The sequence below is a fragment of the Hyalella azteca genome, unplaced genomic scaffold, assembly GCF_000764305.2.
Source record: "Hyalella azteca isolate HAZT.00-mixed unplaced genomic scaffold, Hazt_2.0.2 contig764, whole genome shotgun sequence".
NCBI lineage: Eukaryota > Metazoa > Arthropoda > Malacostraca > Amphipoda > Hyalellidae > Hyalella > Hyalella azteca.
In genome coordinates this window covers 44,204-59,878 of record NW_025931100.1, presented here as the reverse complement: position 1 = coordinate 59,878, position 15,675 = coordinate 44,204, and the positions used below count along the sequence as shown (strand labels likewise).

Sequence of the window (15,675 nt, the reverse complement as noted above, 5' to 3'; positions counted from 1 at the left end):
TTACCTAATGATCGCTTCACTCGGACTGTGTTTTATTGACTTTTACAGCACAAGTTTTTTTTACTGGAGTACTTGACCTCAATGTAAATTTTTTTTAAGTGTCACACTGTTTTCTTTGAGTATTCTTCCTGGGGTGTTGCAATGTTCATTCGAAAATTCTATAAGTTTACCGCTGAAGCATTGAATTAAAAATAACACAATTTTTACATCAACCTTAGTCGGGAAGTTTGTCGCTATAATAGATGATGTATGGCTTTTATTTTGAAATGATTAATAGTAAACAATTTTTATTTAATTTTCTTGCATGTTGAGCGCCGATGCACGGCCCTGAAGGAAGTAACGGAATATGATGTAGTGTTTTTTTTTACAATTGAAAAATCGTTTGTCATACAAAACATGAAAAAACTTTATACCGTGTGACAACCTATTTATATCTCGTATAAATAGCCGTTATACGCAAACTGAAATTTATGAAAGGTATTCCTAATGAATTTCTGATTATTAATTATTCCGTTCATGGATTAGCATCTGTTATGAAGGTTCATTCGATCTGTTCTCTGTCTGGTTAAGGAGCTTCGCTGGACGGGCTTAAAAGTTTTAACTATTTTAAAAGTTTGAAATCGACGATGCAAGCTAGATTTCGTTCAGATGGGCTATGTCTAAAGCTAGTCATTGTTGTAAAAAAATTGGAAAGCCGGTAAGCGGCTTAGAGTGTTATTCATATTTTTAAGTATAGACGATCAGATTACTTCTTGTCTTGTCGCATTAGGGAGATTTTCGCATAATAATTTCTCTTAATTTAATTATGGATCACTTTAGTTCATGTGCAAATATATTTATATTATTTAGCTAACTATAATATTTGTTATATTTATTTTACATATCTACATTCTCAACTTTTTGTTGAGAAAGCCTTGGTAAAAGAAAGAATCTTTTATCAACGTCTATATAGGCAATCCTGCAAACCGCGTAATTATTATTCCAAGGTTAACACTAGTCACGGCCTAATGCCTGCCTATCGCGAGCGTTCAGACTTGTCATTTTAAGTACGTAATTTGCCTATTGCCTCACGGTTACGTTGCGCTATGCATGAAGTAGCCAACTTGCACATGTTTAGCGGTTGAATTCATGCAATAAGGTTGAATTAAACATTATCTACTGCGAATGTTGCACGAGTCTTCAACTATATGATGGCGTTGGATCAATTGAAATTGATAACTAATTGCTAATTAGATTATTCGCGTCACAATTAGCAATCGTGGTTAACGTTTACGTCTCCAAAAGATTTATCGCTACTATACCGTATTACATCAACTAATTTGAATGTTTGAAGTCGACTTCGCTGGCTTAGCATTCATTTATATGATGTAAAATTAGGTATATAATTATAGTAGTGAAAGAATTAATACTCGACATAGTTGTAATCACCTTGAGATTTCATTCTAACCACCACTCATTGCTGAAATTCAAAAATTCATTTATCTCTTTTGTTCCTAATAATTTTTTTGTAAATTTCTGTTGGATACTTACGTTTCTCATTTTTTTGTGATAACAATTTGTTGATAGATTTTCATCCTCATTCGCATTGGCTTTCACAATAAATCGATATATGTGGGTATTCCAACTTCATATTAACGACTTATACTTGTATGTTTTCAGTCAAACATTTTTCACGCCGCCATGCGTCTTCGTAAGATGCCATCCATGAAAGCATAACTGTTCTGAAAAGTATGTTCTCCTCTTATTAAATGAATAGGAATATTGTCACATTTGGTATAGAATTTATCCTGTTTGTGATAGAATTATTCCTTTTTGGAATAGCTTAATTCCTGTTTGGAATAGCTTAATTCCTGTTTGGAATAGCTTAGTTCCTGTTTGGAATAGCTTAGTTCCTGTTTGGAGTAGCTAATTTTCTGTTTGGAATGGTATTATTCATGCTTGAAATAACGTTATTCCTCTTTAGAATAGTTATTCCTGTTTTAAATAGCATTACTATATGCATGTAAACATTTTCTGGTTGCACTAAGGATATTCCTGTTTAAAATAGCGTCATTCTTGTTCAAAATAGCGTCATTCCTGTTTTAAATAGCGTTATTATATGCATGGGAACATTTTCCTGTTTTAAATATCGTTATAATATGCATGGAAAAATTTCCCTGCTGAAAGTATCATCATTCTTGTTTTAAATAGCGTTACTATACGCATGGGAATATTTCCCTATTTTTATTAGCCTAATTCCTGCTCGAAATAACCTTATTCCATTTTGTAAATAGCGTTATTATACGCGCGGGAATATTTGCCTGCTTACACCAACGTTATTTCATTTTCTAAATAGCGCCAATATGTGCATGGGAATATTTCCCTGTTTTTAAAAACGTTATTATATGCATGGGAATATTCTCCCTGCTTATACTAACGTTATTAAATTTTCTAAATAGCGCCAATATATGCATGGGAATATTTCCCTGGTTTCACAAGGGTTATTCCTTTTAAAATAGCCTCATTCCTGTTTCATTTTCTAAATAGCGTTATTATATGTATGGTAATATTCCCCTGGTTGCACTAACGTTATTCCTACCCCCAGGAGCCGACGATGGTGTCAAGCGACTGCCGTGCCTGCGGTAAGCAGGTCTTCCAGATGGAGAAGATAGTAGCGGAGAAGGCGTCGTGGCACAAGAACTGCTTCCGCTGCAAGGAGTGCAACAAAAACCTTACGTATGATAACTCGATAAGAATTTTTGTTTAAAATTTTTTGCTAAAAAATTTTTGTTGAAAATTTGTTGCTAAAATATTTTTAAGAAATTTTTATTGAAAATTTATTGTTGAAAATTATTGCTGAGATTTTTTTGTCGAAAAATTTCCGTTGAAAATTTTTTGCTTAAAAATTTTCGTTTGAAATTTTTGTTGAAATTTTTTGTTGAAATTTTTTTTTTAAATTTTCCTTTCGATGAAAAATTTGGTGCTTTGTAGATAAGAGCTAAGGAAATTTTTGGTTCAGAATTGTCCGATCAATGAAAAATTTATTCATGTCTATGTGAACTCAACTATATTTTGATAGAAAATTTTATATTCGATAAAAAATTTACAGTTTAAAAATTTTGATGAGAACTCAACCTATATTTGTTTTGAAATTTCCAGTTATGTCGATGCTAGCTCGTCCAACATTTGTTTGAAAATTTTATTTTTACTATAAACTTATATTTTTTTGATGTGTGCGATATGTCACTGCTGTTTTAATATTCTAATTCTTCGAGTTTCATAATTTAAAAATCTATATTGCAAAACACATGGAACTGAATTATCATGGCGTACATAGTAAAATACATAGATTTATTGATTTTCCCATGAATTTGTGAAAAAAATAAGTAGCCCATAATTTTAATTTAATATGAATGATAATTTCATATATCATTCACATAAGCTTGTCTCTCAAATAATATTTTGAAAATTTATATATCAAATAGGCACAGACCCCTTTAAAATTTGCCCTTGCTTAGGAACTAACCAACTCTGATATTCTAGTATAGTACCTACTTTTATTTCAATTGAGATTATACTTTTAATTTATATGCAGTGTTGATGACTAAAATTTAATATTTATTCAGGCTGGAGACGTACCAAAGTCACGAAGGCACGCTGTACTGCAAGCCTCACTTCAAGGATCTCTTCAGACCCAAGGCTGTGGTTGAAGATCCTACCGAGGCTCGCAAAGAACGATGTAAGTTTTATTATTAATTTATTAATGAATTTTCTCTTATTAAATAATTAATTATTAATTAATTATTATTAATTATCAAATAATTAATAATTATTATTATTAAATAATTATTTCAAATTATTAAATTTAAATTATTAATTAAATAATTATTAATTAATTATCAATTAATTAATTATTAAATAACTGATTAATTTTCTCCGGATTTTCTGCAGAACAATGTAAGTTTTATAATTAATTTTCTCTGGACTTTCTGGAGCATTAGAATTGTGATGAAACAGAATTGATACCTATGATGCTGAAATAGGATTTAATATTGCAGATTCAGAAAGCAATTTTTTACAGCTAGGCAGTTTGATCAACATAGTTTATTGGCATTTTGAAATTTCTAATAAGGATCTTTCTAGGGTTTTGAACAAATTCACCTTTAGTTCAAATTTATACATGCATATTTCATATATTAACAAATTGTGACAACATACATCTTTATGAAAACTTGAGTCCTGACTTACATTCAACATAAGCATATGAAATTTCTACGCTAATTTGGTTAGCATATTTTGACCCACTTGAATCACTTGCTTTAAAGTAGTTTGCACCCAAACATAAGTGACAATTTTTGGGATGCAAACTATTTTCACTACTAGGTTGCGGCAAACTATTTTCACTACTAGGTTGCGGCAAACTATTTTCACTACTAGGTTGCGGCAAACTATTTCCACTACTAGTTTGTGGCAAACACAAGCAGAGTGATAAACACAAACGGTATTATTTGGTGTCTGTTTCAGCGACAAAAATAAACGGGAACATTAGTATGAAAGTGACGCCCGAGAAACCAAATAGATCACAGCATGAGAGTAACGCAGCTGCAACATTTAATGAATAATTAGAGGTAATCGAGTACATAATATAAATGATGCTGCAGGTATTTAATGACAGAACAACACTTTATTATTACGTAATTAGGAACGATAATACAGGCAATTAAGTACGTAACGGAAGGTAATTTACTAAATAATTATGAACTTTACTACAGGTAATAATGAAAAGTAATTTACTAAATAATTATGAACGGGGTTGCAGGTAATTAACGGAAGGTAATTTACTAAATAATGATAACAATGCTGCAGTGCTGAGGCGACCCAAGCTCATAGTGCTGGAGTCTAATCCAGTGGAGCTGCCCGACGACGTCGTGCGGGGTGAGGTCAACGTTACTAACGTTGTAGGCTAGCGTTGTTAGCGTTATTTTGCGTTATAGTGCCTGTTTGTTTTGTTGTGTTATAGTGTTGTTTTTTCACTAGCACTAGTTTGTATTTTACGCATTCGGAGTTTTGTCGTTCAAAATGATTTTGGCGAAAATGCCATAAAAAACTTTGTTCTGATGTTGATGAGCTATTTTATTTGTATTGCACATACTTACCTGCTTCTCTTCCGGGTATTATTGAATTTTTTTGGAAGGCCTACTTAAGTACTTATATTCAGGTTGAGCGCTATTTATTGAGTTGAAAATTTTGCTTCCTCAGTGTCGTCGATTTTTGTTACAATTTATCGCATATTTTAAAATAACTTGAGATAAATTGTTATCTAAAGATTAATTTTATTCAAGAGACTAATTTTAAGCATGAGACTAATTTTAATCAAAAGACTAATTTCGATCAAGAGACTAATTTTAATTTAAATCACTTGTAAATTTTCGCGAGATTTGAATTTTTAAACAAGATTCCTATTTTTTGTAGCAATTAACAGCTTATTGCCCGTAGTTTTTGCGCAACTTGCCGTTTTGCATTACCCGCAGTATTATATTATCCTGTTCTCGGGATTCATCTTAGGCAGACAAATTCGATTGTTTTTTTCTGCGTAGAGTTACTCTTAGAAAATTAAACAATTATCTATCAAGCCCTGGATTTTTAAAATAAAATTACGATTCATTCGAATACTTCATTTTTAATTACTACTTATATAGAGATTTTTTTTACCTTAAAAACTGCATTTGTTTACCTCATTTCCTTTTTCGCATTTTGCTAACTTGTATAAATTTAACAAAATTTATGATGCTGCATATGCACTTCAACAATCCTAAACCAACATAGTATATATAGCGTTCTAGCGCATGGACGTTTTCTGCGTGTATGTGTCTTCTGGCATATTAACGCACACATGTACACTTTAACGTACACATTTACACGTTAACGCACACATGTACACTTTAACGTACACATGTACACGTTAACGTACACATGTACACTTTAACGTACACATGTACACGTTAACGTACACATGTACAGTCGCTCTTCATCAGCCTTCGTTTAACTTATCACTCGCGACACTGTGCAGCACATAGAGGCTGTGCAGCATATTGAGGCTGTGCAGCATATTGAGGCTGTGCAGCATATTGAGGCTGTGCAGCATATTGAGGCTGTGCAGCATATTCAGCGTCTTGCCTGTTTTTCTCCCGTCGTCGCTCTAGATGCAACATCAAGTTTTTTCAAGTCACCGTTCAATTAATTAATATGTAATAATAATCAATTTTGCGAATTGTAACTAATTATATTGGCAACCATACTGCACGCATGATGCGTATATATACTTGCTTACCATACGTTGATAAAATTAAGTCACTGCTATCCACCATCCACCATCAAACATCATTTATAATATTCACTTATCATACACTAATCATCCACTAAGCATGATATATTTATAATTTGTTGTGTAATATTCATCACAACGGATAATATTTTTCAAGGCAGCCATCCACGAGTTATGCAATAATCATCACTCTTTGCGCAGTATTCATCACCATTTATTTATTATTCATCACTCTTAATCTATTGTTCATCACTATTCATGTAATATTCATCACTCTTCATGTATTATTCATTTCTATTCATGTGATATCCATCACTATTCACTTAACATCATCACTATCCATGTAGTATCCATCACTAATCATGTAATATTCATCATTATATGCAGCGACCAGCAAGCCAGACTACGGGCTGGAGGAGCTACAGACGCTGAACGTCAAGCAGCGTTTCTCAATCTTCGAGAACGCGACGCAGGAGCAGGAGGTCAAGCTCGAGCCTGTCTCTGTCAGGCGTTCACAGTCTCTGATCAGTCGCGCTGCTAGGTACGTTTTAATTCATGGTTCGTAGGTTTAAATTCATGGTTTAATATTTATATGAATTTAATGGTGTTTTGGTAATTATGATACTGTGTTAGTGATGGTAATAGTGGTAACGGAGGTCAAGCTCGAGCCTGTCTCTGTCAGGCGTTCACAGTCCCTGATCAGTCGTGCTGCAAGGTGCGTTTAAATTAAGGGTTTAATATTTATATAAATTTAATGATGTTTTGGTAATTATGTTGGTTAATAATGGTAACAGTGAAGCTCGAGCCTGTCTCTGTCAGGCGTTCTCAGTCTCTGATCAGTCGCGCTGCTAGGTAGGTTTAAATTCATGGTTCGGTATTTATGTAAATTTCATGGTGTTTTGGTATTTATGTTAGTAATGGTAATAATGGTAACGGTGGTCAAGCTCGAGCCTGGCTCTGTCAGGCGTTCACAGTCTCTGATCAGTCGCGCTGCTAGATAGGTTTAAATTCATGGTTAAAGTATTTATACAAATTTAATGGTGTTTTGGTAATTATGTTAGTGATGGTAATAGTGGTAACGGCAGTGAATCTCGAGCCCGTGGCTGTGAGGCGTTCACAGTTCTTGGTATGTCGCGGGTGGGTTCAAATATGTTAATGGTTCAATTAAAATATTTTATATTTCCTCATATTCAAATTTCAAATTCATTTTGGTTGAGAGAAATGATAATAGTGGCGTTAATGATGGAAAGTAGGAGAATACTTCTAACAAATTCTGCATGCACGTTAATTTTTGTTTATAATATTATATAAAAATATTTCAGGCATTAATATGCTTCTTTCATGGCAAGTTCGGGATTGCTGCTGCGTTGGTTCTTATTTTTATATGATGAAAGAGACGTGATTATATAACTTATTTTTTAACTCAGATTCAGGAATTAGTTTTTCCGGTTAATTTTACGGCCATGATCCTTTTTTGTCTTATTTTTTATCTTAATTGTTCTGTAAAAAATTTCTGTCTAAAATTTTGTCTCAATTTCTCTCTGTCTTAATTTTTGTTTTAATTTCTCTGTCTTAATTTTTGCTTTAATTTCTCGGTCTTAATTTTTGCTTTAATTTCTCTGTCTTAATTTTTGTTACAATTTCTCTACTTACTTTTTGCTTTAATTTCTCTGTCTTAATTTCCGTTTTAATTTCTCCGTCTTAATTTTCGTTTTAATTTCTCTGTCTTATTTTTTGTTTAAATTACTCTGTCTTAATTTTTGCTTTCATTTATCTGTCTTATTTTTGTTTTAATTTTTCTGTCTTATTTTTTGTTTTGATTACTCTGTCTTAATTTTTGCTTCAATTTCTGTCCTAATTTTTGCTTTAATTTCTCTGTCTTAATTTTTGCGTTAATTTCTATGTCATAATTTTCACCTGATTTTTCTCTCTTAATTTTTTCTCTCAATTCCAGATTCTTAGCACAGAATGGCAGCGAAGATTACGGTGTGGATAATTGCGAGCTCGGCGAGTACGAAGATGAAGAAGAAGAGGAAGGAGACGTGGAAGAGGGAGAAGAGGAGACGGAAGAGGAAGAGGAGGAGGAGGTGGAAGAAGGAGTGGACGAGGATGGACAGCCAATAATAACAAAAACTACAACAAAGAAGAAGAAAACGAAACGGGTAAGATTTTTATGTTACATTTATGTAAATACTCATTTACAAAAAGTATTAGTTTAATATTGCGATAATTGGAAAATAAATTTTATAATTATGACTGTCGTTTTTCGGATTTATTGTTGCATTTGTGTAAATGAATTATTGGCTGTTAAATAAATAATTAGTTTAACATTATAATAGTTGGAAAATAAAATTTTGTAATTATGACTGTCGTTTTTCGAAATTGGGGGGGGGGGGGAAATGGATTCAAATGTTTAAAATAATGTTGAAATATAAATTAAATGTTTAAATGAGTGTTTGAAAACTACTTTGTGATGTTGTTTTTATGATAACCGTGAAACTGTCTTACATACGCCTTTTTATTCTGTCGTTCATTAATTTCATATATGTTTAATTGCTTAGTAGTAAAGTAGTAGATTTAACTAGAACAGTTTAGATCTAGAAATATTTTAGTCTTTCCAGAATAATAGTGCAGTACAATTTAATCTTTCATTAAAAATTAGGATTAAAAAATGTTTCAAATCTCTTCCCGGTTTTTCTCAACAATTTGGGAATTCCTATGATCTCGGATCTTTAATTCACGTTTAATTATTAATTTAACGTTATTTACTCCATGTATCACACTCTTATTGTAAAAAATCGTTAATTTCACATTCGTTACTTCTATAATATATACATGTTAATCGTTAATATGATAGTCTATACTCATATCACAAATAAAGGTTAATGTCACGTTTTTTAGTCATATTATAAGTAAAAATTTAATGTAACATTTTTATTCACAGGTTATCACGAGCGGCATGAAAGATGCGTACGAAAAGCGCAGTCGTCGCGACGAGATGTCGAAAATGCGCAAGGAGGAACTGGGGCGATTCCGACAGATGCTATGCGCGGTCCGTTCTTTTTATTTATTTCTCATATTAGTTCAGGCGTATTTTCGATTGTTTTGACGTTTTTTATTATTTTCATGATTATATTTATCGTTACCGCATTTTTTTTATTTCTTATATTAGTCAAGGCTTATTTATATTCATACTTCGTTTTTTGTAACATTTTCCTTGGTTTTGGCGTAATTTATCATGTTCACGATTATATTTATTGTTATATATCTTATGAGTCGGTCGATCGTTACCCTTTAAATTATAAAAGTAATTTTTATTTCACAGTGTTTCTGAAAACTATTAGTCGCGTATGCTGCGCTAATAATCACGTGCAGCAATAACAAATGAACATCGCATTATATCATGGATAGGGTTCAATTTCATTAATAACCACGTTCAGCATTAACAAATGAGCATCGCATTAAATCATGAATAACGTTCAATTCCATTATTAACGTTTGCATAACCAATATTACGCAAAGCCGGCGCATAATGCATCAGGATCATACATTTTTCATCTTCATCTACTTTCATTGCGAAAAAATCCTCCAATGAATTTAGCGAATTAAGGATAATACAATTATTATCGATAGACTCCGAAGAACCAGGTCCTGTAATCCTGCAACTTTTTTTTCTCGTACCATATCGTAAAAAATTATATTTTTCTCTAATCTTATTATTTTTTGTTCAATTCTATTTTTTTATTTTTCAATTCTATTTCATATCTTAATCTTGATCTAAATTTTCAGGGCAAGAACACTACATTAAAGGAACGTTTCGAGTCAGGCCAATTTGAAAACGAAGACAAAAATCACACAAAAAATAAAGAAGAAATCAAAATTGACGAAAAAAGGGCGGCCCGAAGCCTGAAAGAAAAATTCGAAAAAGGTCAGCCATTTTGTTTGGACGAAGAAAACGACGACGTCGGCCGCCGCCACGTAGGCGAGAAGGAAGAAGTCGAGGAGATCTTCAAGGAAGCTGGTGAGGTGGATTTTATGGTTACTGGTTGATTGAAATAAATTATCATAAAGAATTTTTGTACATGTTGGAATACACAAAAAATTGAACGATTTAGTACAAGATTTTGCTTATGTTAATTAAGAACAACTATAGGGTGGCAGGGTGGCCCAGTGGTTAAAGTTCAGAGTACCAGGATTGGCGCAGAGAGGCGCGGGTTCGATCCCAGCTCTGTGCGCCAGTTTCTGGTCAGATTAGCGCTCACAGTCCTTCGCTAACAGCACCAACAGGAACAACAGACGATCTGCGTTGATGTGAGTACAGATGATTTTCAACACAATTTACCATTTATAAAATTTTTCCACGTGATTTATTAGTTTTTACTTATATTTATATGAACTCTTTTGTAATAATTGTGTTATTTTCAGGTAATTAGAGGTAATTAATTGTGAAACTGAATCGTGTAAAATTTTCTTCATGTGATCTATTAGTTTTTAATTTTTATTCATATTATATAAAATGTTTTGTAGTAATTTTGTTGATTATTTCGGGTAATAAGATGTTATTAATTGTGAAGCAGAGAAAATTTCTTTATATGGGTTTATGTACAGGATCGTTGCAGTGAGGTCTAATAATCCTACTTCAAAATTTATTGGAATATTTTTGATTATTAAATTTTATGTACAAACTAAAAATTCATTAATGATTCTTAGTTTAATTTTTAATTTTTTTTTATCAGGTGATACGTTGAATATTTTCATTTAAGGAGGTGGCGCTGACAGTGAATTAGCATCCATCGTTTACAATTTTTTGGAATTAGACAGAGATGACAAAATTTCCATCATTTCAAACGAATTAGACAAAAAAAGATGAAATGAAGGAAATATTGATTTTCTGGTGAAATGGCGAACCAGTGTTAATAAAACTTGGTTGCAGTTATTGTAATGTCGTCCTATTTGAATATATTTTCATTCGTAGCAAATATATAAATATTTTAATGCTTCTGAATTTAATTGTCAAATTGCATGAAACTGTTTCTCGGTTATAGTGCACGTAAATATAATTCACATTATTACAGCTCCTATCGGTTCATAATTTTTAAGCTACTTTACTAAGATTATTTGCATGCATCTAATGGTATTACTTGTACAAGAGATAGAAACAAATGGAAATGATCTAAAGTAACTTTATACGCAATAAATATTGAACTTGGCTAGATCGTAAGTAGAATTCGTGCAAAGCTAGAATGTTTTTTCAGGGTTCATGACAATTAATTTGAATTGATCTCAATTCAAAAATTTACATTGAAAAGTACTAAAATGCATGCGACCAAATTATTTCGTCAAATCCGACCGACATGTTGGCTTCTTATCGATTCGAACTTGAATTGGTATAAAAGAATCAATTTATTATTCTATGCTCCTTGCCAACGACCTACAATCCTGCAATCTCAAGTGAGTCGTCTAAACCCACTTCTTGATTTAAAAAAAACGAACGAAACTCGCAATTCAGTTTCAATGGACTCGGAAATCAAGCGAAACTCGTCTATAATTCTCTCAAAAATGTTCAGTTATTTCTTCCCAATCAGTTCATCCCTACCCCATTCCATGCCTCCATTGGACTGAGCAAGAATAATATTCAAACCCCTTTTCTTCCATGGAACTCAACAAATTTTCCAGGATCTCCGCAAAAAATCCGACCCCCCAATCCGCCCAACAATTCATAAATTCGATCAAAACTTGTGCACACAATACCCAGTACGAAACCAGTCCCCAACTTGCCCAATAATTCGTAAATTCCCTCTCGATTTGTGCGCATAATCACAATTACTAATCCACCTAACATAGTCCCCAACCCGCCCAATAATTCGTAAATTCACTACAATTCGTGCACACAATATCCAGTACGAAACCACCTCATCCAGTCCCCAACCCGCCCAATAATTTGTAAATTCACTCACAATTCATGCACGCAATACCCAGTACGAAACCAGTCCCCAACCTACCCAATAATTCGTAAATCACTCACAATTCGCACACGAACCCCTGAAAAATTCAGGCTGGACGACTGCACGAACCTCAGACTCCAACCGGGGACATCGTTCGTTGTCATGACGCAGTCGACGACGACCCACAAGTCGAGACCCAGGACTTGGCCTCCAAGTTTATGTTCTTCGCGACGTTCGAGCAACGTCAGAAGCAGGAAGCCGAGCGCAAGAGAAAAGTTTTTCGCATCACGCCACCACGAGAGGCCCAGGTGCCCGAGCTGCCGCCCGAACTGGTGGCCAAAACCATGAGACGTTGCATGGCTGTTAATTGTGCTGTGTGCAAGCTTCGGGTAATTTCTGGTCGAGTGCCTTTTTTAGATGTTTTGTTTGGTTTTGTTCGAATTATGTTCCCCTGTCCCTTTTTCGAATCCAGCTGAAATTTATCTCTCTCCTGAAATAATTTTATTAATTGGCAATAAATTTCTTTGATGGTATTTTCTGAAACGCGCTATTCGTTACCCTGCTGTTTTGTTTGTTATGAATTCCCCATTTCCTCTTATCACCTTTTTGAATTTTTAATCTTCCCTGCATCCATTAAAACCGAATCTAAATGAACACCTCCCTTACGTCTCGTCTGAATTATTTTGACCCATCTCAAAAACCTACTTTTTATAATTAATTTGCATTGTTTCGGTGTTTGAAATTCTAAATTCTTTCGTCATTATGTACGAGCGTGACCAGCGATGCGGTTGTTCGCACTCAGCGTCTCCCTAATAAGTGCCCTATTAGTGGCTGGTGATTTCTCTGATATTTTAATATTTACGTAAGCTTCCTTCAAATCGGGTTTTGTAGAATTTTATTGCCGTCTCCGTAAACAATCATCTGCTGGCAAGTACATTGTATAATTATGGCAAATCATCTGCTGGCAACTACATTCTACAAAAAGCAATTCACCTCCACGTCACTAATGAGATGCAGGAATACTTGCGATGAAAAATGTATCCGATATTGTGATAAGGTAAAATTTTTTGCGACTCTACCTCACCAAGCACATGCTTCGCCTAACAGCGAAGTGAAATCATATTTGAATTAAAGCTTTTTTCATGGGCGTCACTTTCAGTTTACCTGTCCAGCCTCGTGTTGATGGATGATTATTCCTATTCTTCTAATACCAGCTAAGAAGATTGAAATTTTATATTATACCGTATCTTGAATAAGACGTTATTAATTAATTTTCTAATAAAATTTTTCGTTGTGTGCGTTAAATATGTTTGCGGATACAATTTAAACGATGCATGAGCATTATTCATGAAAGTACCTTTGTCAAACAATCGAGTTTTAGATTAGTGCGTCGTAGTATCAAGTCGAATTGAATTTTTGGCATATTAATGAGTTTGTAGTCTAGTATATAAGAAGCCTGAAATACTCATTAGCTTACGTAGGCATTTATCATGAACGTTTGTCGTGAGTTAACATGTTTTTAGTTCCTTTGTCCATGTTTACGTAAATAAATTTACAGTTTTCAATTACTACGAAGCGGGAATATAGGCGATAATCTAGGTTTATTAATTATTTTTTCAGTTTTGATAAGATTATGCTTTGAGATTATGTCGCTGAAACTACTCTAGTTAAAAAAACTTTTTTGAGGTGTGATGCCATAAAAAAATTTTGTCTGCTGCTACTTTCACTCAACTATTTGCAGTTTTAAAACCCATACCTATAAATTTAGCCAAGATAAATTTGAATGAATCCAGTTTATATTATATTAATCATCAACATGATGATTAATACGTGTGACATTACTCCTAATTATTTATTTGCGATAAATATTTAATTCTTATTCTTCGTCGCTTCAAGACAATGAAATGAAGTATAATATCTAAAGAGTTACTGGTTCCGAGATTTCTCTTCACCCAAACGTCGTCTGGAATCGTATGTATAACAAATTGTTTTACTACTTAAAATTATATTAATTCTATCTGAAATTATTCTCAGTTCAATTATTAATGATTTGGAATTATTTTTTAGAACTTTACCTTATGATATCGATTCTGAATATGAGATTTTTTCACTAATACTTAGCTTTGACTTTGACTAAAGCATTTCATGTAAAATTCAATCTGAAGAACTATTACTATCGTTGTTTTAACGATGAGCTAAAAATTGCTGAACTGAAAATATTTCTTTCGTATTCGAACATTTACATTTAAAGTAATTGGCCATTTTGCACAATTTAAATGCATTCCCTTAGTAAAAATAATTTGTCTGAGTATTGTTGCGCTAAATTTCCTGTATATTAAGTTCAATAAGTATGTATATGCGATATAGAAATAGTATTGAATGGTGCAATGTTGGCTCCTTTCATATTATATAATGCGATAATGTTTTATAAAGCAATTGCTCAACATTCAAATTAAATTCATTAATTGCATGTAGAAACGAAAAAAATCCCACGTTTTCAGCTCTCCGACTTCAATGAGTTTTTTTTTAAGAAGTTGAAGTTTCTGAAGTTTGTTCTACTAAATATGGCATACATTGCAAATAATTTTTGTTAGGCAATTTAAGTGTGTGTGAAGATTTGTTTGCAATTGAATGCAATGGTTTTTGAGTGTATAATTTGATTTCAGATAATAAAAATTGAAGAACATAATAATCTACAAAAGTATCAACTTACATTGTTGTAGAATTTGCATCATACGTACGAACACTATAGCTAATAAAATATTGCTTAAATACGTGGAATAGAACTGGAAATTTCAAGGGAGCCTAAGCTTTCTGATTTTATTTATGTTCTTGGCAGAATTGTAAGTTAGTTTTTATATGAATTTTCATAGTGTGTGGTTCTTTGTCATATGCATTTCGTGTCATTCCAACTTATTTGTGCATGTATGAGTCAGGCGGGGAACTCGAATGTCACTATACTTGTTAAACGTTTTTGTGCTTATCCAACTAACAATTTAAATGTTTCCAAAGTGTGTTCAAATTGTGGCTTGATGAACTTATATGCAATACTTTTGTCCTGCTAACTAAGCCAAAGTTTTAACAGGACTGTTCGTCTTTAACGTGATTGTTCGTTTGAAATAATATATACAATCAACATTATTATTGTATATTGTATATATCATTCTAAAGTTTATACTAGGCAATGAAATTTATTCTAAAATAATATCCTCCTAGTGTGGAACAAAGAAATTCTTTAATTAAACATAACTGTTAACGTGTGTGCAGAGTAAGGTAGCTGTACTGTTTTTTATATTTAATCGAAATTATTTTCAGCTCTATATGCATATGCTTTGATTCATACAACATACCTCATTCTGAAGAAATAGAACTTCAGAACTAAATTATAAATGAGTAATTTATTGTTTACTACCTATTTAATCGTAA

The 15,675-nt window shown here is 32.8% G+C and overlaps 1 protein-coding gene across 1 annotated transcript in view; it reads left to right on the top strand.

Annotated features, from left to right (window-relative positions):
* LOC125177988 overlaps positions 1–15,675 on the top strand; it is an 83,999-nt gene that overhangs the window by 47,806 nt on the left and 20,518 nt on the right. The window contains exons 13-20 of the mRNA XM_047880789.1: positions 2,585–2,715; positions 3,606–3,718; positions 4,846–4,914; positions 6,692–6,845; positions 8,259–8,466; positions 9,249–9,356; positions 10,094–10,330; positions 12,360–12,638. Of these exons, the coding sequence (XP_047736745.1) occupies positions 2,585–2,715; positions 3,606–3,718; positions 4,846–4,914; positions 6,692–6,845; positions 8,259–8,466; positions 9,249–9,356; positions 10,094–10,330; positions 12,360–12,638 (1,299 nt within the window). The remainder of the gene's footprint in view (positions 1–2,584; positions 2,716–3,605; positions 3,719–4,845; positions 4,915–6,691; positions 6,846–8,258; positions 8,467–9,248; positions 9,357–10,093; positions 10,331–12,359; positions 12,639–15,675) is intronic.